We start from the raw sequence: 26,019 nt of genomic DNA, 5'->3' as shown, positions 1-26,019 counted from the left end.
GAATGCAGAAACAATATGGATATAATGAAGCTATAATTGAGTTGCTTTTTAGGTACAATAACCATGATAGCAAGAATAGGTGCATCATAACTTGAAATAGGCATTAAATTCCAACATCTGTGAGGGGGGAACATCACCCCTCAGATTCACTAGATTGCACCAGAGAGCATCTACGGGCTAAACAAAATCCCGGGCCCTAAAGCGGGCCCCGGGCCCCACGCCGTAAATGTTATTTCCCCCCCCCCGCCACCTTTCAAGACGGATTGACGCCCCTGGCAAATTTGCACACCGAATAAACTATTAATTTTGTTGATTTGGGTGTGCGTCGTATACGCGTCACGCGTCGGTCGACGGCGATGGTTGGTTTGCGGATCAAACTTTAATATGAATTATACATCTCATGAATATGCAAACTGTATGTGATTGGCTGACTAGCTAGCGCGTCTAGTCTGTCAGAAATAGAGTAACGTTGGTTGGTGGTCGAGTCACCGCCCCGTGCCGGGCCCCGCCTCTACTTTTATATACACATGTACATGTACAGTACATTGGCCCTCTCTGCTGTGTGTGCACTGAGTGTGTGCAACAACCATGTGCGCACGTGCAAGTACAGTACAAAAAAGTATGGCCAGCCTTGCTGACCACCTCACCTCGCTCGGTCAATCATCATCTCCAGATGCAACGTTGTTGTTTTAGCCATCTTCTTACAAAAAACACACGTGAAAACGATTGCTGTATAAAGTCTAGTGAGGTAAGTAAAACTTTCTGGATTGCTTACTCTATTATTCTATCCATAGAACACGTTTATATCTCATTTCAAATCAAACACCACTGACATACTTTCCCACATTTCATGGAACTCGTGACGAGGGAAGCATTAATTTAGCCGAAAATAGCAGAGTCAAAAAACTGTAAGTGTGGAGTAGGTAGAAGCTAGACTAGTGTTCCTGTCATCATGGAGGCCACGGTACGTTAGTGCTAGTGTAATGTGGTGACCTAGCCCCACAAGCGCAGTCAATAACGAAGGCATGGAGCAATATTTAGTCCAGGCATGGAGGTACTAGAAATAGATGGTCCAGCAGGAGGCATGGAGGAAAAGGAGACAGAGATTCAGAGGTGTAGCATTGGCACATAAAGAACAAAGTTTTGGTATTTTGGCATTGATAAATCATAAATAATAATTGTAAAATAAATAATGATAAATTATAGAATCCCAGGATTAATTAAGGATGTATACAGGAAAATTTGTGTAAACATGACAGTAACGGAGGTCGGCCGCTCAACCGTCAACTTGTCTTGGCCATCCCTCGAGTTGTCTCAACCGTCGAGTTGTCTCAACCGTCGAGTTGTCTCAACCGTCGAGTTGTTCAAAGGGTCGGTTGTCTGACGGACGAGTTGTCTGACATTCAACTACGTGTGCTAACTAGTATAAAACTTTGTGTATGACACTACGTGTGCTGTAGTATGACACTTTGTGTATGACCCTATTTATATAGCCAGCAAGTGTTCGATTAAATTTTTTCGGTGGGAATTTTTTTTGTACATGGCCCAAACATTATATGACATGTTTTTGTACTTTGTAGAAATGCCTAAAATACCAAAACTTTTTTGCATTACAATTGCAACTAACCAGTGGAGCCTTACGTGTTTCTAAGTTTTGGTCAAGGGAGACAAGACTCTTTGCTTGACAAATCAAATGACAAAAAAATTGTATCTAGGGACTGTTTACATCGCGCGTAGAGAGGTAAATGATTTGCCACGATTTTAGGATCACCTTGAAAACAGGACGTCCCACGATATATTCATGTCCAAAACTAGAACGACACTTTATTTAAGCATGATTTAAGCAACTCAAGATATAATGAACAAACAATTATTTCAAATTTATTTACTGCTTTATTAAGTTAGTCATGTAAGTCAGTCCATGTAAAGTTATTTGATGGAGGAGACCTAAGTGGTCCATCATTCTCTAAGTGTTGGCCACCATTTCAACCTCCATGGCCACATACACAGGAGGTGGGGTTACTTTACTCCAGATGAGTAAACCTTTCTTATTCAATGTCCGCTGCACTCCTAATATCATGGTACCAGAAAATTCATTTTTTATTACTGGTGAATGGATAGCAAAGAATCCCTTGACCGGTTTGGAAGATGAAAACAAAATCTGAAATGTTGAGGAATTTTCTGTCATAATTTTATTAGTTAAAGGTCCCTGAAAAACACCTTTTCACACTGCCAAACACACAATTTGTTCTCGTGTGAAAGGGGCTTTATAGTTTGAAAAGCCCCTTTCACACGATAGCAATTTAGCAAGGGTCCCTTGCTAAATTGTAGCATGGTTGTAAGATTTTACAAAATGCACCTCGTGTGAAAGGACAATCATTTTTGGAGTGTCCAGGGTCCCTTGTCAAATCTTGTCCAACATTGCTACATTTTGTCAGAGGTCCTGACCTACGACAAAATCTTACACTAGCGGAAGTGTTGACCGATGTGGGCTTCATCATCGTGTGAAAGGAACCCTTGTTTATTGAACGACGTCCTAGGTGAAAAAGCCAATGGGCGAAAGCTATTGTCCAACTAAGGTGATCAGGATTACCAATTCGTCATATCACTCTCATGTCTCACAAGGGTTGTTAGTTTTTTAACTTTGCAGCGTGAAAGCTCACAAAATCAGTCACGCAAGGTCATAATAAATAAACAATCCAAGCCCGTAAATTTTGTAGCAAGGGACCCTGGCTACATTTTGGCCGTTGTTTCATTTTGTTTGGCAGGGAGAGATTGTGTCGTTTATGTGCAGAATTTAATATTATTTAATGGCAATCATTGTGAGCAGGTTGTCTTTACTGTCGCTGCAGAGTAGATTTACAATGGGCAGTCGTCAAAACCTAGTCATTACCAGGCATTGTATCTTACATTGTATTGTAGACCTGCTGCTCCTCACACTGTTTGCCTAACTGAGGATTGCTTTTAAAACAAGAACAATTTAGGCAGGGATATAGCCAGTTATCCAGAATAAGGTTTTTTTTAAAGGCAGTGGACACTATTGGTAATTACTCAAAATAATTATTAGCATAAAACCTTACTTGGTAACGAGTAATAGGGAGAGGTTGGTAGTATAAAACATTGTGAGAAACGGCTTCCTCTGAAGTGGAGTAGTTTTCGAGAAAGAAGTAATTTTCCACGAATTTGATTTTGAGACCTCGAGTTTAGAATTTGAGGTATCGAAATCAAGCATATGAAAGCACACAACTTCGTGTGACAAGGGTGTTTTTTTACTTTCATAGTTATCTTGCAACTCCGACGACCAATCAAGCTCAAATTTTCACAGGTTTGTTATTTTATGCATACGTTGAGATACAGCAAGTGAGAAGACTGGTCTTTGACAATACCAATAGTGTCCACTGGCTTTATGTACGGTACCTGGTATACGTTTTGTAGGACAAAAAACACAATGTCCACAAATTTACACTAAACTTACACAGTTTGAAGATAATGATAGTAGAAAGCTTCCCTGAAAATATTACGTGCTGAGGTGCTGTTGTTGTGGGGAAATGAGTAAAACAATGTCATGATAATTTTTGTCTCATGAGACGAAAGTTATTTTAAGTTATTGCTCCATGTTTTAAGCATTTACAAACTTATTTTCATGACATTGTTTTTACTCATTTCTCAAAAACTACAGCACCTCAGTAAGTAATATTTGAAGGGAAGCTTTCCACTATCATTATCTGCAAACCCTGTAAGTTTAATGTAAATCTATGGATATTTTGAAAAAGTACCCAAATCCTTTAAAAAACTGTAAATTGTGTGGCAGAACTTGCATTTAAAAAAAATTGCAGGCATAGAATAGTGAAGTCATGGCTTCTACTATTGCCTTTGGTATTGGACTAAGTGCCCTTTATAAATAAATTCACACAGCCCTTCGCAAAGTGAAAATGGCATTGCCCTATAGTATGGGAGGTAGAGTCTATTTCTACATGCCAGTAGCATGGAGCAATACACTAGAGCAAGTGGTTTTCTCTTTAGTGGGTTGTTTATTGTTAATCAAGCATGCCTTCATTTATTTTGGGGAGATTAGTAGGTGATAATCCGGCATTCCAGTAACACTGGCTAATCAGTAGTTTCCTTCCTCAGTGGTAGGAGGAATATTGTGCACATTCCGCCATGACAGTTGTTTGGCTTCTGTGCTTGAATACTACACTCTACCATAGAGTAAGGACACTCTACTAGTTTCAAGCACTTTTCAGCAGAGGCAATTGCTGGGGAAATAAACTCCCTGGGAAATCCTGATCGTAATTATCCCCACCGCCACACCAGCAATCGTTCTCACTATCCCAATTTTGTAATTCCCTGGAGTACTTTTTTTCCCCAGGAATATGCAAGTTCAGTTAACTCGTGGGAACTTTTGGTTGTGTCATTTTGCTAGACAAGTCTCCAGTAAGTCTCTAGCGCATTTTAGGCAATGCCGGGTTTACCAGAATGTTTATGTGCAGTTTGACTCACTCATAGGTACTCAAAAAGAAAGAAAAGAAAAAAGCCTGTGAATGTTTGTAGGTTTAATGTTGAGAAAGTATTTTATTTCATACAGCACAAGAATGACAACTTTTGCCCTTTTCTCATTTTTTTCTTGTTATGTCAGGGGCCATTCAGTGTAATGGAAAACTGCAAAGTTGCATGCTGTCTCAGAAGCAGGAAATTGTTGCTTGATTTGTTTAAATGTTTAATTTTTTATTATTTTTGTGTGTGAAGAAAAACTGAGGAGTGCAAAAGTGTTGACAACGTCTGCAAAGATATTCTATCCATTACAGTACGTGGGTGATAACCTATTGCGACAGGTACGTTATCTTGCTTCAAGGTCTGGAGTTTTTTTGTAATTTTTTGGGGAAGGCCACTTTGGCCTTCGACAGCTGCAAATTTTGAAGGGCACCAAGGCCAAAGGAAAGGGCACCAAGGCCAAACAGAATTTTTTTCAAGGGCACGGAGCGATATTTACAAACATGAAAATGGAAGCAAAGCACAAGCATATAGGCTCTTATGTGTCCGGGTGTCAAAACCAATCCTCAACTATGAAATACAATTTGAAAAAAGCTTGCAAAATTGCACCAAATATTTATACACGATCAGCATATTGTGCACACCATTCCTGCACTATCGGCAAATTGTTCTGTTTGTATTATTCATCACTTGAATGTGAGACATTAATATAGTGCTGTTCAGGTCCTAATAGGAACCATGTCTTGTCTGTTTTGTCATCAGGTAGGACCGTTTACCAGACATGGCAGGTTATGACACATCACCTGTTTGCAATAATGGATTCTCAGCTCGTTTAATGACAGGCAAAGGACCCAACATCATCCCAGGGTCTCTAGGTCCTAAAAGCCCAAGGCAGCTACATGGCATTGGTAAATCTCTAGAACAGGTAGGTTTACTGTACAGGAACATCTAGGATTGACAGACATCTTGGCTGGCCTTGGTGCCCTTCAATAGTTGTCCATAGACTTTGTCAATGAAAGTGCGCTTTGCAAAATGTAAATGGACCTTTCAACGTGTTCAAAGATGAAATTCCAGGCTGACAAGAATGTCACATTTACTTACTTTAATGCATGTCAAATACATGCCACCAAATCGTTTCAGCGAAGCATTCTACACTATAGGAATAATGTACCTTTGATAAAATTGCATCAGGGGTTCTTAAACTTCAACATTTTTATTTTGTTATATATATATTTTTTGACTGTAGTAAACAACTGCATTTGATGGTGCAAGAAAATAATAAAAAAGCCATGCTACAAGTGATTGAACTTCTTTGGCATCTTGATTATACATCCTTAAAGATCACATGAAGTTGCCATTCTGTAAATAGAGCTTAACAATATGAACAATATATTGTATTAAAGGCATTTGATATTGGTAATCACTAGAGGTTGATAGTATTTAACAATGTGAGAAACAGTCTCCCTCTGAAGTGACACAGTTTTTGAGAAAGAAGTAATTTTCCACGAATTTGATTTTGAGACCTCAGACTTAGAATTTGAGGTCTCGAAATCAAGCATCTGAAAGCACTCAACCGTCTTCGTCTGACAAGGGTGTTATTTCTTTTGTTATTATCTCGCAACTTTGACGACCAATTGAGCCAAATTTTCACAGGTTTGTTATTTTATGCATATGTTGAGATACACCAAGTTAAAATACTGGTCTTTGACAATTACCAGTAGTGTCCAGTGTCTTTAAAGAGTTTTGTCCATGAAAACGTTTTTCTTGTTGTTTTTCTTCTGAAGCACATGGAGGAGGAAGAGACGATGATTGCCAACCCTAAGCAATCCAAGCCAACCACTTCACCACCTTCTAAGACATTTCATTGTAAAGATACAGGTAGCTTGTGGAAGTCTGTACAAGACTGCCATGCATCATTAAATGTTGCTAATCCTCGACATTTTGAGTTTGCTGTGGCCAACCTATGCTTTCTTCTCAAGGCTTCTGGCAAAGAACTGGACAAACATGTCAAAAGTAAGTATAGACCTTTTTTATCATGGTGCAGCCATCTCAAATTTCTCCCATTGATATCAATGTTACCAAACCGAGGCTGGGAAAACAAAATAGCAGACCTTCCAACCTGTACGCATTTTGCATACCATGCACGCATTTTCACCCCTGAGTACGGTGGTACGAGATATGCTGCAGAACGTACGCAAAAAGCTAAATCTATATCGCGGTGTTTTAAAACTGCAGCACGAACGGACAATTTTGTTCTCAATTTAATCAACTGTTATTCGTTCAACCCCAAGTGCAAAAACAACAGATCAAAAACTCCCCACATCTGAGTGATCATTATGCGCTTCGATAAAAAAGAGGTTGTGCTTAGAATTATTTTTTAAATTCTTACTCCCGCTAGAAAACTAATAAACCAATGCGTAACAGAGGGGGTGGGAATGGCGCATACCAGTTCGGTCAACCTGGTATAGTACATGTACAGCCTTATGCATGGATGTACATGTACATGTACGTGCACACAACGCACGTGTTCGGCTCGATTTCGTTCGGCGTCGCCGTGTGTTTATACTATGCAACATGTACGCCGATCGAAGGCGAAGTGTCAGTGATGGGGGAAAAAGTACTCCTCCACCCGGAAAAAAGAGAATGCACGCATGCAGTCGGCAGTCCACACACTTCATTTGATTTAGACATCTCACTCAAAGAGCGGCAGCAGTTTAGGTCAGGAGGTAGTCATGTTATTATTTACGTCACGATTTTTCCCAACTCCCGAGAATTTGGGGAGAATATTGGGAATTTAATGGCCTGTAATCTTTGTATAAGCCTGATAAGGGAAACAAATGATGAATTGAAGCATGCCTGAATTGAAGTGGAACTGGAAAACTCTACGGTGGGCTTTCGTTTGTCCGTTTACTGGGCAACCAAAACTGGATACCAAGTTATAATATTTGCATGCCGAGTTTAAGTTACTAAAAATTGTTTGTGATATTAAAAAAAAAAAAAAAAAAAAATTGCCCCTTCAGTTTTAAATCCTTGATCTAGGCATTTGGAACATAGTTTCAGCAGTCAACTGGTTATTTCTTTTTCATTTTTTTCCCAGACTGTTAAGGTCACGAGCACAAAAAGTCAGAAAAGGCCACACAAACCACCCCTAAGATAAACACTGATATCATGATACACCTTTTTTTTATTTTATGAAGTAGCCTGTATTTTGTGTGAATATGATATATAATTACATTAAATGAATGGTTCATCTAAATGAAGTGGTCCATGGTTTTTGCTGACTGACCGTAAGCATTGTGCCATATGCCGACGTGCACTGGGCGATCTAGTTTATGCCGCTGCGATAATGTGGTACTCAATTTTTTTTTACAAGGTTGGCAGGTCTGAAATAGTCTAGTTCCTATTCGCAAAATTGTTATTAAGTAGGATTTGAAACTTTGCATGGTGGTTCTGAAAAGAACCGTTGGTTTCATCTCGACGTTTCGAACAGTATGCTCTGATCGTCTTCTGGAGAAAGTGGTTATTAGGCCGTGTCCGAAACGACGACTTCGGCTACAGCTACGTCTAGATCAGCGCGTCTACCAGTGTTGACCAGTCAAGCTGTGTAATTAGACAACTAGTAGTAATTGTTGATTCTCATTTACCTTGACCAATCCAAACTCCTAATCATTCAATTTCAATAACTTATATTTAACTATGCTTGCCACCATCATATGGTGATTAAAATAACAGTGTGAAGTGTTAACCAATATTGATACACTGATCAGTGTAATTCAAACAATTTTGTGTTCATTATTGACTCGCAATCTTGTCCTAAATGTGAATGTCTTAAATATTGAGCAGCACAGGCTGTATACTCCCCAGGGAGTTGAGATGGTTTAAGGAATGATTTTATTATTATTATTATTTTTTATTATTATTATTATGGTTTATTAAAAAACTGCTCATGGCAGGCTACTGGCTGAATTACAAAACAGTGTATATTAAAATTAAAAGGAATACAACAGGTATATTTAAAGTAAACTGTATTAAAATAAAAACAGAGAGGCCCAGTGACCAGGGTAATAATGTTGAAACGGCATGAAAACACTGCGTGACGGACCTGAGCGCTATGTAAGAAGTCACTACTACTATTATCATTATTATTAAATGCACACACTTAAAAGACAGTGGACACTATTGGTCAAATTGTCAAAGACCAGTCTTCTCACTTGGTGTACAGTATCTAAATAATATGCATAAAATAACAAACCTGTCAAAAATTTGAGCTCAATGGGAGACTTTCTGGGACGATAGAGGGCAGCAGACTTACCGGGTAAATCCATTGTTCTCAGAATTATGCGCATGTTCAGAACTACGTAAACAATGGGAATTTACCCGGTATGTCTGCTGCCGCCTAGCGTTGGAAAGTCTCCTATTGGTCGTCGAAGTTGCGAGATATGAATGAAATAAAAAACACCCTTGTCACATGGAGTTGTGTGCTTTCAGATGCTTGATTTCGAGACCTCAAATTCTAAACTTGAGGTCTCGAAATCAAATTTGTGGAAAATTACTTCTTTCTCGAAAACTATGTCACTTCAGAGGGAGCCGTTTCTCACAATGTTTTATACTATCAACATCTCCCCATGACTTGTTACCAAGTGAGGTTTTATGCTGATTATTATTTTTAGTAATTACCAGTAGTGTCCACTGGCTTTAATCCTTACTTTTTACCATTGCTAATACATACCTTTTTTTTATTGATAATATTTATATGCTTATATGCATTTTATTACAGCTGAAATAGACAGAATCTTCCAGACCATTCGAATTCTAGCCTTAGACCCAAAGAAGCGCCCCACAACCAGGATGCAACTATTGAAAGTTATTGAGTTAAGAGCAAGACATTGGGATGTACAACAAAGATCTGATAAACAAAAGGTCAGTATTTTATGAGCACAAAATGGGCTTTGACTGAGGTATATTTACATTGAGCCTCATTAAAATGCACGAGCACAATGGAAAATCCCATCAAAAGCCATCACTGCCAGAATTTTCCTTTGAACTGTTGAATGTTGATGAACCTGTATCTAGACAACTCAATCCAAACCACAATGAACAGATAGATTTGACAAGTGCAACAGTCGGGAGAGTAAAAGTATTGGCTTTGATGCAATGAAACCATTTAAAAGCATCACCTTTGAGTAAAGTTTTTTTTTTTTTCTTACTTGGTTATGGCATTGACCTTGGCCTCGGACACTGTGGCCTCCACCTTTGCATCAAATGATTGGGCTGCACCCGCGGAGACCCAGAACTGGGGCTCTACCTTGGCCCTGAAGGTTTGGACTTGAATACATGTACAACATTGCCCTCTATAAGCTAAAGTTATAAGAAACATGATGGTGACTTTATTGTCTGACATCTAATCATATTCTATGAGGATTGGAACTTTTTCAAAGTGGGAAAATGTCATAGAAACTAAAATTTGTGGTAACATTGATATTTCACTTGGAGCATAAAACCTTTCTTTTCATTTAGACGGCATCTATCCATACATCGGATACTGGAACCTCTAAGACAGTAGTCAGCTCTACAGAGATAAAAGCAACTGTGGAAAAGAGCCATACAGAGTGTGCACAAAGCAAGTTAGCTTGTAATGTGGACATCAGAACTGAACTTCATTCCACAGATAGAAAGACAGATACTAAACCACTGCTTCAACCTGTTGCTAAGACACAAAGTCAGCCAATGCTCCAACCTGATGCAAAACCACTGCATCATCTTGGTGCTAAGCCACACAGTCGGCCAATGCTCCAACCTGATGTTAAGCCACTGCATCATCTTGGTGCTAAGCCACAAAGTCAGCCACCGCTTCAACCTGTTGCTAAGCCACAAAGTCAGCCAATGCTCCAACCTGATGCTAAGCCACTGCATCATCTTGGTGCTAAGCCGCGAAGTCAGCCAATGCTCCAACCTGATGCTAAGCCACTGCATCATCTTGGTGCTAAGCCGCGAAGTCAGCCAATGCTTGAACCTGATGCTAAGCCAATGCTCCAACCTGATGCTAAGCCACTGCATCATCTTGGTGCTAAGCCACAAAGTCAGCCAGGTAGGCCATTTCAAAGATAACACATAATGAAAGTAATTTTTGAGAAAATTTTATTTAAAAATGGGTAAGTAAATATATACTTTGTTATGAAAGGTGTAGACCCAGAGTGTTAAGTTTGTTTTGGTATGAAGTGTCATGACCGAGTGGTCTAGTGCACCAGACTGAAGTGTCATGACCGAGTGGTCTAGTGCACCAGACTGAAGTGTCATGACCGAGTGGTCTAGTGCACCAGACTGAAGTGTCATGACCGAGTGGTCTAGTGCACCAGACTGAAGCAGAGATACCAACATACACGATTTGGGCGTAGCAAATACGATTTCGAGCCGTGACTACGATGCTACGATAATACTCAATAAAACACGCTAAACAAGCCGCCCAATATAATTTTATTAAATCGTACAATACATGCAAACAACTAATGAACTATTAAGTGGAAATAAAAATTAAGAAAAATATCAAAACAATTGTAACAGAAAAAAAAAAAAACACTTTTAATTTTAGAACGCAGTGTTGAATAATAGCGGCGAATTCACTCGAACAATGTACGTGTCTCGGCGTAATGATTGTTGCGTGCCCTCCCCCGCTGGCTGGCCGGCTGAGTGTGCATTTTTTACGCTAGTGCATTTCTGCAAGATCGTACCCATTGATCTCTATTACACGATGGGGGAATAGTGCACACGTGCGTGGGGAATGAGGTTGTGTGTGAGCTAACGTGTCACAGTAACCTCATTCCTCATGTATCCACTATTATTGTGCCCACGCTGGCTGTACATGTACTTCATCGAAGCTTGGCAAAAAAAGTACGAAATAATGGCGACAAAAAAAGGAGACCTTCTGAACAAAAATACCTTCAACTGAGTGGCCTGTGAGGTCTAAGCTAGACAGTTTCCATGTTTTCCTACCAGTAATTGTAGCGCTGATGTCCAGACAATGCCCAAAATACGGACACGTATTTTTTGCCCAAAATCCGGACACGTTTTTTTTTTTTTTTTTTTTTTTCCTTTCTCTCCCAATAGCTTGTTGTTGCGTTTCTGATCATTAAAACAAAAACATTTAAAGGAAAACGTTGCCTTGGATCGGTCGAGTTGGTCTTTGAAAAGCGTTCTGTAGCGTTTTTTATAAAATCGGTATGGTTAGAAAGATGATGTAAAAGTGGAATACAATGATCTACACAAACATGCCTCAAAATTGTGTGGTTTTCGTTTTGCCTCGTCGAAAAACACGGTCGGCCATTTATGGGAGTCAAAAATTTGACTCCCATAAATGGCCGACCGTTTTAGTTCGCAATGTAAAATGAAACCGTGCATTTTTGCGTGATACAATGTGTGGATCATTATATTCCACTTCTAACACATCTTTCTAACCATATGCATTTCATAACAAACGGTTTCAAACGCTTTTTATAGACCAACTCGTCCAATCCAAGGCAACGTGTTCCTTTAAGTAAGGCCACCCTTTTTTATGTTACATTTAAGTAAGGCCACCCTTTTTGTTATGTTACATTTATTTTTGAAACATAGTCAGAAGATGAGGGAAATCAGGGTTTTTCAAGTTTTTTTTCACTGGCCATTATAAACATTTGTAGCTGTTCTGTTGATGCATACAGGTAATTGTTATTTCACAACAATGCCTGAAAATGAGCTAATTAGCATTGTAGAGAGTAATAGAAAGATCGGTTTAGGGAGCCCAAGCTGCGCTCGCCCTTAACATTTGGGAGATGCTACTCTTTTTTACAATTCAATGTTGGCATCTCTGCTGAAGTGTCATGACCGAGTGGTCTAGTGCACCAGACTGAAGTGTCATGACCGAGTGGTCTAGTGCACCAGACTGAAGATCTGGTGTAGTCAGTGTAAACCTTACAAGACAAATACTGTAGCGCTTAGTGGCTTACTATTGAAGGGAAAGTAGGCCTTTGGTTTTTGGAACCGTTTGATTTTTTGTAATCCTATATAAATGTATACAACTTAAAGCCATTGGACACTTTCGGTAAACAGTAATGTCCAAGATCCACACTTCGTGTATTACAACTTCTTTAAAAAATAACAAACCTGTGAAAATTTAGGCTCAATCGGTCATCGGAGAAAATATCGGGAAAACCCACCCTTGTTTCCGCACGTTTTGCCGTGTCATGACATGTGTTTAAAATAAATCCATAGTTCTCGATATCGAGAATTGATATTGTTTTAATGTTTTTTTTTCAAAAAGTAAAGCATTTCATAGAAGAATAATTCAAGAAAAGTCTTTCACCATTACCTTCTGTGAACCCTGTAAGTTATTTGTAAATCTGTGAACTTGTTTTTTTTTCTCTACCAAAAGTGTCCATTGGCTTTAACTAACCTTTGAAAATTGATCACATTTTTGTGATACTGCTGAAAAATCAGGAGGGACTATGTCCAAGCATGAAGAATAATCTGGATTGGAAGAAAACAAATCTGTGTTACTGTCAGTAACACTTCTCAGATTCAATTTTTTGGGAAAAACAACTGATGTATTTTCCATAACCAAATTACTTTAAAAAGAAATGATTCTCAAAGTGCTTTATACTATCGAAGAGTGATTACCTTCCATTCATAAATACCTCAGACAGTTTCGCTATTTCTATTGGTGGAGAGCGCGTCACGTGGGCGTTACACGCAACCTTGCACCTGTTCTTATAAGACAGTTTCTTCATTCCTATTGGTCGAGAGCCATTTCATAGCTGGAGGGGTTTTGTGTTGAAAGAAATTATTTAACAATTATAATTTTTGCATTTATTTACTTTTTGACCAAAAAGTGATGATGTTTTTGACCGAAAAGATATTTATGAATGGGAATCAAAGTGTGTTGAATCGGTTTTCAACTAGTGGTTTAAACCCGCCGAGGCCTGGTTCTTTATAATTTACCTCGACTTCGACTCAGTAAAATTATCAAAAACCAGGCCTCGTTGGGATTAAACCACTAGTGGAAAACCTATTCACCACACATTGATTCCCTTATTTCAAGGCTATACATAAGTATTATTATTTAACTCGAGTAAGAGAAGAGAAATGAATTGACCTGACCTACATGTACATGTATACTGCTTTTAACAGCTCCAAGTCATAAGACAACTCAAAGTCCACCCAAGACATGTGATGGCTTCAAACTAGACAGTCCAAGCTCCACTGGTTTCTGGGATGCTGTTACGAGACCACTCCCTGTCATCCATGAAGAGTCTCCTGATACAACCTCCCATTGCAGAGTCGAAGCTGGAGGTGATTGTACTTATCTTACTCTGTCTCCAACTGAGAGGGAGAAACAAGACTGCCTAGCATTGCCTTCTGGTGATGAAGATGGCAATCAATTTGAAGATGCTTCATCATCTCCTGTTAAAGCCAGTATCAAGAGTACCCTATTCAGAACCATCAGCCCAGTGAATACAGTCTCTGCGCGAACTCGTCATCTATCAGGTGGATCTTCAAGTAAGATCATCAATCAAATCCTTTCAAATCAAATTTAGTGTGACTATGGGAATAGTGCCTCGTCCTATACGCCCATTTAAAACTAACTAGGGTTGTGGCTGTGTGATAAGGATCAGGACGAGGTCCTTCGTCGTTCGGCCACGCCCCTGCACGGTTATAAACAACTGTTGAAGACCGAGTCACTACGCTTTTGTTCCAATTCATAAAGGACTCTTCTGGTTAAAAACATCTCTACAACTTTTCTGTTTTGTTAATTTTATACATGGCTTTGTGCTCTCCTTTTTGACCGATAAGAATGGATAAACTTTGGTATTTATGATTGTTGGTTTTTATACAGTGTTTTCAAGTTTTCCCCGTAAACAGTCTGAATATCAATTATTGCACTGATCAGGTAATAATTAAAGATGCTTTGTCAGATTTTTGGCCCCAAACATTAAAAAATAATTTTATTTGAGTGAATGGTATTTCAAAGAGTATCACCCCCTCTAACCAAAAAAAATTAAACTTTTACTTTTAATGGTCAGAAACCATGACAAAAATTTCAAACGTTTCTTATAAAACACATCAAAATTGATCCCGACAAAAACTAATTTTGAGCACTTTATAGTACTGCTACTAATAATTGGCGAACTTTTTCGAGCAATGGTTCAAATGAAAGCTTGTAATTTTCTCGACCCCCATCAAAATACCTATTGAATTTTAAATCAGAATTTTGGGGTCAAAACGGCCAAAAATCTGACAATAGCATGTTTAAACAAACCGAGCAAACTGCCATGGCTATGATGTCTTTATATTGACTGCTGCTACTTTTAATGATATTTGTTTGCAGGTAGCAGAAGTCCAGTTGTCCATCAGTACACTCGTGACTTTCTTCTCAAGTGTTGGAGCTCACCACTGTGTAGAGTAATGCCAGCTGCTTTACAGCATACCATTCCACATAGTGATATCCACTACATTGTCAGAGTAAGTGTCATAATATCTTAAAGACAGTGGACACTATTGGTAATTGTCAAAGACTTGTCTTCACAGTTGGTGTATATCTCAACATATGCATAAAATAACAAACCTGTGAAAATTTGAGCTCAATTGGTCGTCGGAGTTGCGAGATACTAATGAAAGGAAAAAACACCCTTAATGCACCATGGTCACATGAAGTTGTGTGCTTATCAGATGGTTGATTTCGAGACCTTAAATTCTAATTCTGAGGTCTTTCTCTAAAACTACAGCACTTCAGAGGGAGCTGTTTCTCTCAATGTTTTATACCATCAACCACTCCCCATTACTCCTAATCAAGAAAGGTTTTATGATATTGGGTAATTACCAATAGTGTCCACTGACTTTAATTCATCATTGTAGCATACATACTTAAGACTTGGACTGTAGGTGCATTCGAATTTCTGATATGTGTATGGCACATTCGTGTGCAGGATGAAATCTTACGTGCACTGGACAACCATAAGGAAGCAATCCTCGTGCTGTTGGATTTTTCAGCTGCATTTGACACTATCAACCATGAGCATCACATCCAACGTTTATCTTCACGCTACGGAATTACTGGAACTGCCCTTAACTTGTTCTCTTCATATCTGAACAACAGAACCCAGCATGTTCTCATCAACAATGTTAAATCAGATCGCCATTATCTCTGGTGTGGTGTTCCACAAGGTTCTGTAGCTGGGCCACTTGAATTTTTATTGTTCAGTGCACCCTTGCAAGACCTCATTGCTGCCCATGGTATTTCTAGTGTTGCTTACACTGACGACACCCAGCTTTACATTACATTTGATCCAGCTGATCGCGCTTCTGCCATTGCAAAAGTTGAAGTGTGCATTCAAGATGTCAAATCTTGGGCGTTGTCAAATAAACTTGCTTTGAATGACTCAAAAACTGAGATTTTATTTTTGAGATCTCGTTTCGCAAAAAAGATTTCTCCGCCAACAGTACAAATTGCCCAGTCTGTCATTGAACCATCTGAATTTGCCCGTAACCTTGGTGTTATTATGGATTCGTCATTGTGCATGAGTAGACATGTTGAAAATGTTTGCAAAGGAGCTCTCATGGCTATTAGGAAAGTATCACAAATTCGCCGCTACCTGGATGAAGCAACTACTCTTCATCTTGTTCACGCCTTCGTCACTACTAGACTTGATTCCTGCAATTCACTTCTGTATGGACTCCCTGATAAAGATCTTCAGGGCTCGAATTTGGGGGAAAAATCCACAAGACCGCAGGGCTTGTTGCTCAGAATTTTTACTGGACCGGAAGATTTTTTACAAGACCAAAATTTTATTAGGAAAAAAAAAAGTTAACACGATAGAACAGCAGGCCTTTTTCATCCCTTAGGAGGCTTTTTTTTTTGCTGTGAAACCCAATCAATAAATTCCATATACCTACTTCACGTCATTCTCGCCGGCTCAAAAAAAAAATTCCGATTTGACAGGCAAATCACCAACAAAACACTGCAACGTACAGCATTCATAAAAAGATCGTCATAAAAAGATTGACAACAAATTTGACAGCAGTAGTCAGAAGCTCATCACTGTTGGTAGCCATATACTTAGCAAGACGTTTGGCAACAATACCTTACTTTTAATCCATGCAACACAGGGATGTGTGGTATTGCAACCAGACCTTCTTAATGCAAATTCAACACTCCTTTGTAAGGTATCAGACTTTACACATGGTCAGTGGTAAACAAACATCGCTGTACTAAGGTGTGCCGCCGCGCCGGGTACCAACACATCACTCCCTCGTCCCCGCTCGCTCACTCCCCGGGTGCATATACATAAATGATTTGAGACTAGATGTACAAGGTGTGGGCATGAGTAAACTGAATGGAAAACTTGTATGCAGCCTGATGCACCACGTGAAAAAAGGACGGATTGACGTTCCGCAAGCGTGCTCAGAACACTGATTTGACGACAAGTCAAACAAAAACTTTTATTTTAAATGAGATTGAAATACATTTTTTAATGAAAGATAATAATATATTTCATATAATTATTAGTAACTATATTAGTATGCATAAAAAACAAAACACAAGACCGCCGGACTTGTTCGGCAGAAAGTTTACTGCACCGAAGCTAAAATCACTGGCCTCAGGCCTGCGGTCCAGCGTGAAATTCGAGCCCTGAATCTTGCTAAAATTCAACGTGTACAGAACACTGCTGCTCGCCTCGTTTCTTGCCTGCCTCGTTCTCACCATATTACACCTGTACTAATGCAATTGCACTGGCTCCCAGTTAAGATTTGAACAGTTTACAAAATTCTTCTGTTAACTTTCAAGGCTCAAACATGTCAATCACCTGCTTATTTATCTGAACTTGTTCATCATTATTCCCCTACTCGGACTTTATGATCATCTCAACAGTCATTGCTTTCTGCTACTAGAGCTTCTTCCATTTTTTATGGCCACAGATCTTTTTCTTATGCCGCACCGTTTCTTTGGAATTAGTCTTCCTGTGCATATTCGCCAAGCTAATACTTTACAATGTTTTAAAGTCCCTGTTTTTTAAACTCATTTGTTTAAAGCTTCTTTTTTGTAATTTGCCAATTTATATCTTGTACCTTTCTCTAATTGTTTATTTTATTGTTTTTTTGTTATGCGCTTAGAGGCTTTTGCATTAGGCGCTTTACAAATGTCTTATTATTATTATTATTATTATAAAGACAACCAACTTGCTAAGAGATGAGATTAACCAACTTGCTAAGAGTAAAGCTTAACCATACTAATGGCAACGGTACTCCTGGTTTATGAGGAGCAGTTTATACCAATAACCAACCAAAGAAACAAGTTTGATGACCAGCTAGGCTTCAGCGAAATTAAAAAGCGGAAAATAATTTTCCTATTGATCGCATGTACTGAAGCTAGCCGCGTATTGGGCCCCTTGTCGTCTGGTTCCCCCGGCATCCACTTATACCAAGCAAGAAATCAAAACACTACGAGCCCAACTGTGCAAAAAATAGAGTAGAAGGTATGCTGCTATACAAGGAAAACTTGTGTCCCTGTGATCATTCTTGGCGGCAGATTTCTGACCATGAAATTTCTGACCATGAAACGCTAAATGGATGACTGCACATGAGGCTTATTGTCATTTCAATATTGCCATGTGATTAAAACACCAAACCTGGCCAAGCTTTTATTTATTGACTAAAATTAATAATTTACAAGCTGTTAAAGGAACATTACAGAATTGGTTTTGCTAGCAAAAAGGTTGCTGGTAGTGTAAGCACTTTATGTAATCCAACATACATAAACTGACAAACCTATTAGTTTGAGATTGATCGGCCATCTTGGTCATGAGAGAATAGTTAAAAAAAACGATTACAAAGGGTGCGTTTGTTTAGCTTCCCTGGGTCGACCCTGGTGTGTGGCGTTTTTTTTCTTCCAGGACGAACGTGGGTAATTCTGCACATGCTCGTCCTGGAAAACAAACACGCCACACACCGGGGTCAACTAGGGGAATCGAACGCACCCACTTTTTGCATTCCATCGATGCCAAAACAAAAATAAATAAAACACTCACTGAGCAATAAACTCCAAACGTGAAATTCGATTATTTATTTTTCATCAAATGTGAAATTTCAGACAGAAATAATCAAAAAGCGGTTTTCTACTACCATCATCATCATTAGACTGTGTAAGTTTGATGTAAATCTTATTTTCATGATTTTTGCTTCTTACCAATTATGTAATGTTCCTATAACAGAATTTTGAAGTTTGTCTGATTGTAAAAGAATTGATCATATTTTTCGGGACAAAAATTACTCTTGGCTTGTCTTGACTTAAGAAAAAAATTACTTGGTTACAACACAGACCTTAAAGCCATTGGACACTTTCGGTATACATGATTGTCCAAAGGCCCACACTTCGTGTACCACAACTTATATATAAAATAACAAACCTGTGAACATTTAGGCTCAATTGGTCATCGGAGTCGGGAGAAAATAACCCATCATTGTTTCCGCACATTTCGCCGTGTGTTTAAAATAAATCCGTAATTCTCTATATCGAGAATTCATAATTGTTTTAATGTTTTCTCAAAAAGTAAAACATTTCATGGAACAATATTTCAAGAGAACCCTTTCACCATTACCTTCTGTAAACCCTCTAAGTTATATGTAAATCTGTGATTTTTTTTTTTTTTTTCTGTTCCGAAAGTGTCCAATGGCTTTAAAGGCACTTGACATTATTGGTAATTGCTCCAAATAATTTTTAGCATAAACCCTACTTGGTTAACAAGCAATGGAGAACTGTTGATAGTATAAAACATTGTGAGAAACGGCTCCCTCTGAAGTAACGTAGGTTTCGAGAAAGAAGTAATTTTTCACTGAAATGTTTGAATTTGATTTCGGGACCTCAGAGTTAGATTTTGAGGTCTCGAAATCAAGCATCTGGTTTTTAATGTTCTATGTCCTCGTTACAATTACTATTCTCTCGTGACCAAGATGGTCGATCGATCCCAAACTTATACATGTAGGTTTGATAGTTTATGTTTGGTGGATTACACAAAGTGCTTACACATACCAGCAACTATCTTGCAACTTTGATGACTAATTGAGTTCAAATTTTCAGAGGTTTGTTTATTTGTGCATAATGTTGAGATACACCAAGCAAGAAGACTGGTTTGACAATAACAAAAAATGTCCAGTGTCTCTAAGCATGTCAAGTATATATTTATAAAGTTGATTTATAAAGTTGATTGTAATGAGGACATAGTACAGCGCGGTGGTGGAAAATTTAAAGAGTGTTCTGTAATGTTTTTGTTCATCCGAATCACAAATCAACCACCTTTTTAAAATTGAGTTGTGAGCAATTAATGGTATTAATAAGTCAATCACTGTTATTATTGTTGTGAAGTTGTTATGATTTGATCAAGTCTGTGTTTTGTTGATTGTAGATACCAACCTTTGAAGATCCAACATTCCTTCTAATGGATAATACACCTCCGCCTAATCTCAAATCAGCCAGCATTACCTCCTACTTTAATAGAAGACGTCATCCTACATGGCCCAGTAACACCAACTAACCCACCAACATATCAGGTTAGTGATAAGAGAAATGATTGGCACAAATATCATAGAAAGAAATAATGAATTTTAATTCATATGTCACTAGTCTGAACACTCGTAGCCTAATTGATATCTTGTGTTGTTGCAGCCACTGCAATGTATACCTGTATACCTTGTATAAAATGTAATGGCATTGACTTGTTTCCTTGATAACAACAATCTCCTCTTAATCCTTAATTCCCAAAGATTTTAAATTCTTCTCAAACAGTGTGCAAAAACTTATCAACTGTTACTATTGCAGCTAAAAAAAGAGAAGAGATATCTCTGTAATTCAAGAACACTCACAGTTGCAAGATTTGACACAGATAAATAGATGGAAATTTGCATCGGGATAGAGAATATTACTTTGTTTTTTAATAATAATATTATTGAAGTTTTATATAATAATAATAACAAATTCTTATATAGCGCATTTCACAATAAACCGTATCAATGCGCTTTACATTAGTGCCCTGGTCATTGGGCCAATAAACATCCCTTTAATCTTTCTCAGCTCCCATTAGGGAGTATACAGCCCCGAGCTGCCGTGGCGCTCCGAAAGCTTGTCATTCACAATATCAACCTCTACCCTCGCAGGTACCCATTTATACCCCTGGGTGAAGAGAAGCAATTATAGTAAAGTATCTTGCTCAAGGACACAAGTGTCACGACCGGGATTTGAACCCACATATAGTGCACGTACATGTACATGTATCTACCAAACAAGGTACTCAAGGCGCTGAGTATAATATACAAACTTTCAGAAAGATAGGTTATTGCAGTGATGAATTCCGAGACCCAATTATTTAGCACCTTATATTTTTACCCATACACCGATGTGTGTAAGCACCTTGTATGTTTACCCTTACACTGGTGTGTGTAAGCACTGTATACTCGGTACTTTTCCGAGTCTTTTGAACAAATATCACAGGCATATTACACAGGTGGGATTCGAACCCATGACATTTGCAATTCTATAGAGCAGTGTCTTATCATTTTGACCACCGAGATTGTCCAAGAGCTAGAGTCGGTTTGAATCCTATATTTTAGCAGCGGGTACCGCAACAACTTAATGTACGAAACATTGCATTGAGGATGAAGAATAATACATTTGTTTTCCTTTTTCTTACACCCACGTGTGTTAGCACTGTGTAGTCAGTACTTTCTGGAGCTCTGTGAAAACAAATCATTGGCATATCAAACCCACAACCTACATGTACAGCAATTGCAACTCTACCTTTGTAATTCTATGCCTGAGTATGCCTGTATTTTTGCACGTGACCATTTTAAAACTGTTTCCCTCTTTTTATAGCAAGGCTAGAATGAGAATTAGCTGAAACTCCATTGCTTTGATTTCATCAAGTATCATTATGTATAATAAGTAATTCCATGTATCTTGTGTTTCTTACAGGACCTCCATACCAGTATTCATCAGGTATTCATCAGCAGCTGACAATCAAGTCTCTGTCTGTCTGTCTGTCTGTCTGTCTGTCTGTCTGTCTGTCTCATACGTGTACATGTAGGCAGCTTAAGAAAAAAAGAAGTTTTTGAAGCCATCATTTTGCCTTATCCCTTTAGTCCCTTACCTCCCGAGTTTGCTGAAATCCAATTTCTCAAGATTCTTGCAGTAAATTACTGGAATCGTAGTTCAAATTTTAAAAGATAGTCATGGCTTAATGTGTATGCACAATTTTTTACCCTTTCGGTAATATTTGTATTAAAGTACAAGTTCTCATGGGAACAATAAATGCCTCTCGTTAAATGGCTAGGGTAATTTTTATGGAGAATATTTGTGTGCACGGATAAAATGGACACAATGGCTTTTCAAGGCTTTTGTCTGGCTCAATGCTCATACTGATTAAGTGCGAAGGCGTTAATTTCCGACAATATCATCATAAATGATGAACAGTTTCCTGTTTACTAATGAGCGTTTTATTTTTCGTAAGAGCTAAATTATTTCATCATCATTAGCTTCGACAAGTCAACTGTGAAGGGAGAATTAATAACGATCTATAACAACTAGATATATTAACAAATGCGTAGACCTATTAATGACTATCGAGTTTTCTTTTGATGTTCCTTTTTTTCTACAAAAACAAGCTAGCGAGGTTTCCTCGTACCGCATACAGTGTATCGCTATATGCTGCTGGGCAGTACAGTATATTGATGTATGACTCTATGTACGTTTACTGATTGTATTTATAGTTGAGCATATATACCAAATAAAACTCTTCCTATCTAACTATCTAAAGCAAAGCACTAGATATGCCCCAAAAAGGTGTTTGTTTTTGAGTTAACTTTCACATTGTATATTTTAAAGATTGTTTCATGTTTTATATTCTATACTTTATACTGTTCTTAAATATTAAATCTTAAATACTTTATATTTTTTGATACTAACTTTTATACTTGAAACAGTTGTAGAACCTTACTAAAGTGCTACTTAAATGGGTCTCATAATTCAAAAAGCCGTCTTGGAAATTATTAAGCACTTTGAGACGCCCTTTGACAAAGCGTTAAAACAAATAGTTTGATCTACTCAATAGTACCAGTACATAACAACACATTCTACTAACGGTGCAGGATAGGGTCTCGCTCATGTATGTCCAAATATCACACACCTTGGGTTCATTATGATTGTTACAATGTTTTAGATTAGAGACTAGAGAGTTAGTAGTTATTTTCCATAGTTGTTTTATATGTTTCTGTGATCAGTAACAAATTTGAAGAAGGTACGTGCATGTAGACAAATTATGATAATTTGTGTACATGCATGTACCTTCTTTAGAGGGAGCCGTTTCTCACAATGTTTTATACTATCAATCTCTCCCCATTACTCGTCACCAAGAAAGGTTTGATGCTAATAATTATTTGGAGTCATTACCAAAAGTGTCCACTGCCTTTAAATGAAGGAGAATCTGTAAATTGTTTGTTTTGTAAATGTTCCTGTTAGGACTGGCCAAACTGTCTGGGGGTGTTAATGAGTGATATCTTATTGACCAGGCATGTGAACCTTCCTCTGTTAAGCTGAATTCCTCTATTGGGGTTTAGATTTTCCTCCTTTTTTTTCTCACTTTCTATGTGTATAAAAGTATAGTTTTTTTTTTCTTTCTTTCTTTTTCTTGCCCGGTTTTCTCTTCTCCTCTTTTTTCATGGATAGTCACTCACATGCCTGATTGACACATTCTTGAATCATTTATTGTTACATGTAAAAAAGAGGAAGTAATGTTTGTTATTATTTTATTTTTGTACACTAAGTCAATAAAATTATGCACAAAAGTGAAACACAGAAGAGTAAGTAGATATCATAAAGACGATGTGACCTCTGACGTCACTCAAAAACCATAACATGATTCGCGTGCATACCGCTGGGCAAAACCTTTGTGTTTTGGCAGCCAGCTAGAAAGTGTATGGAATCTTACCGTGACTACGCGTCTTTTTGCCCGGCGAAACATGAGGTATACAGTGTTTTGTCAACAGAGGGCGGTTTGAATGTAAACATAGGTCACATCGTCTATAGAGGAGGCTCTAATGAGGAGGAAAATGAAAACGATTCTAAATGATATGAAGAAGAAAACATCTTTAGGGTCATACACAAGTTCAAATAAGGTTCTTTTTTTATTATTTGTGGGTTTAGTGTTCAGTGTTGTACCAAACTCCGGATTTAGGAAACTGTAGACATTTGTGTTCTATTAATAAGATTTGTTAAGATAAAATTGGCACCAAATATCTTTTCAAGGGTGCTGCTACACTATGCTTTATTTTGCTGTGCCAGGTAGTCAGTTTAGTTATTTAGTGAGTTTAGTTATGTGGTTATGTGTAACAGTGGGTGCGTCCGATTAGCTTCCCTGGGTCGACATTTACAGCATCCCGTAAAGAGTGCGAAAGTAAGCCATTTTGAGATGGTGGTGACACTATTAGTAGGTTTGGGTAAATCTGTCTGTATACACCCATTTAACAAACAGTGCACTCCTATAGAATAGATAATAACAGTACACCACATCCCAGATAGGCTAATCAGAAACAGAGCCATAATATCAGGCACTGCTGCCGATGAAGTAGGTAGAAACAGACCAAAGTTAGTTAAAAACAAAGGTTTACTTTCCTTATTAATGTCTTTCATTACTATTAAGCAATATCTGAACATTTTATAGTAAAACTTTGGTTCACATACCTTCATCCAGGCTAAGTATCTGCCATGAAAAAATGTGTAATTAAATTATCATTGTTCCCCAATGACTTTCACTTTTGCCTTAACTTTGACACTTGAGTCTATTAAATGGTCATTGAAGTACTCAATCCTAGTTTGTGGCAATAATGTAATGGCCAGTGGTTGTAGCTATTAGCCTCTCTTAATATTTATGCATGAGGTACGTCACAATGCGAACTCAAAACGAGGCGATGGGCGCAGCCACTGCAAGTGATGGGGAACCTGCGCCCATAGCCTCATTTTGGGTACGAGTTATGACGTCATACATAAATATTAAGAGAGGCGTATAGACAAACTCGGTGATAACTTCATGATAATGCTATAGGTAAGCTGGGTGATAACTTCAATATCAAAGGAAGAAAAAACCTTACAGAAAGCCAATAACTACAGTATTTGAGACAATTGACAGCTTCGTCAGCAGATTCTCAAATAGCTTAAATCTCCCTACAGTGGTATAAAGCTCTATCATTGGTTATTTGGATGTGTGCTGTGCTTGTTCAATAACACTCTACACAATAGAATAGAAGCTCAGTTCCTGAATCTCAGTCAACATTATAAGATTGATCAATAGTTTTCATGCTACACCCATCACTATTCAACTAACCCAAATAATTGTTTTGTTTGTTCATTAAGTATAAAATAAACAGGCAAGTTGGCCACTTTTGATTGTTGCGTCATCTGATTTATTGTTATTTAATTCAAGCTTTGACCTAGAATTAAATGCACATTTTTGTTAACAATGACCATGTTATATGGTACTTCTCACTCTTAACAAATTCTACGGGATTCTATGCCAAATTAAAAATGGGGGTCAAGAAAGTTACAAGCTTTCATTTGAGCCATTGCTCGAAAAGTCCGCCAATTATTAGTAGTAGTGAAACAAAGTGCTCAAAATTAGTTTTTGTCGGGTGACCAAATCTTATGTGTTTTACAAGAAACGTTTTAAATTTTTGTCATGGTTCCTGACCATTAAAAGTAAAAAAGTTAAACTTTTTATTCGTTAGAGCGAGTGATACTCTTTGAAATACCATTCACTAAAAAAAAATCTATTTTTTAATGTTTGGGTTCAAAAATCTGACATTGCATCTTTAATACAGTAAATACAATATAACATTTGTAACCAGTATACACGTACACATGATCTGAAAATTAACCCTTATCAAAACGATCGATTGATTCCTTCTATAAACAAAAACAAACACAGTTTTTTTTTAAAACTGAAAACACCAGTGCATTTAACAATTGCAATACATGTGTATGTGTGCATCAACCTTATCTTAATATCTGACATAACGGCAAATCTGTTAAGTCCTACTGTTTTAGCAGAATTTAATACTGAAGTCAATCATATAAACTGCTTTAATTACAACACAAAAGCCTCATAAGTTCCTCATGAAGAAAAGACAAAAGAACAAAAAAAAAGGATTTTGGTTGTGGCTTGAAAATATGTTTTTGTTCATCATAAAACCAGTTACTATTTTTCTGTATTTTTATACTGGACAAAAACTTTATAGATAAATTCAGAGCTTCCTCATCAATACAGAATATTAGGAGTAGTGATCATTTTTGAATCCAAAAGGTGGCACATCTATTGCTTTAAGTTACAGATTTACGAATTGAGTTTGAATTACTGATTGAATTTCTGAAATGCATACCACAACTTTTTTTTTTTTTTTTAACTAGTGTGAAGACTGAATTCCCTTGTATGGACTCTGTCAGTCTATTTTGTTTAAAAATAA

The 26,019-nt window shown here is 37.8% G+C and overlaps 1 protein-coding gene across 1 annotated transcript; it reads left to right on the top strand.

Annotated features, from left to right (window-relative positions):
* Nucleotides 1–604: 604 nt before the first annotated feature.
* On the top strand, nucleotides 605–21,733 carry LOC117289441 (mucin-1-like). The gene is made up of 10 exons (XM_033770571.1): nucleotides 605–748; nucleotides 4,747–4,832; nucleotides 5,254–5,416; nucleotides 6,276–6,504; nucleotides 9,269–9,411; nucleotides 10,009–10,579; nucleotides 13,651–14,019; nucleotides 14,849–14,982; nucleotides 19,920–20,064; nucleotides 21,482–21,733. The coding sequence occupies exons 3-9, from the start codon at nucleotides 5,273–5,275 to the stop codon at nucleotides 20,046–20,048; spliced, it is 1,719 nt and encodes a 572-aa protein (XP_033626462.1). The 5' UTR covers nucleotides 605–748; nucleotides 4,747–4,832; nucleotides 5,254–5,272; the 3' UTR covers nucleotides 20,049–20,064; nucleotides 21,482–21,733.
* The last annotated feature ends 4,286 nt before the right edge of the window (nucleotides 21,734–26,019 follow it).

Source organism: Asterias rubens, chromosome 4 (genome assembly GCF_902459465.1).
Source record: "Asterias rubens chromosome 4, eAstRub1.3, whole genome shotgun sequence".
Classification (NCBI taxonomy): Eukaryota; Metazoa; Echinodermata; class Asteroidea; order Forcipulatida; family Asteriidae; genus Asterias; species Asterias rubens.
Note: the sequence above shows the minus strand (reverse complement) of the source record. Positions and strands in the feature narration are given on the sequence as shown.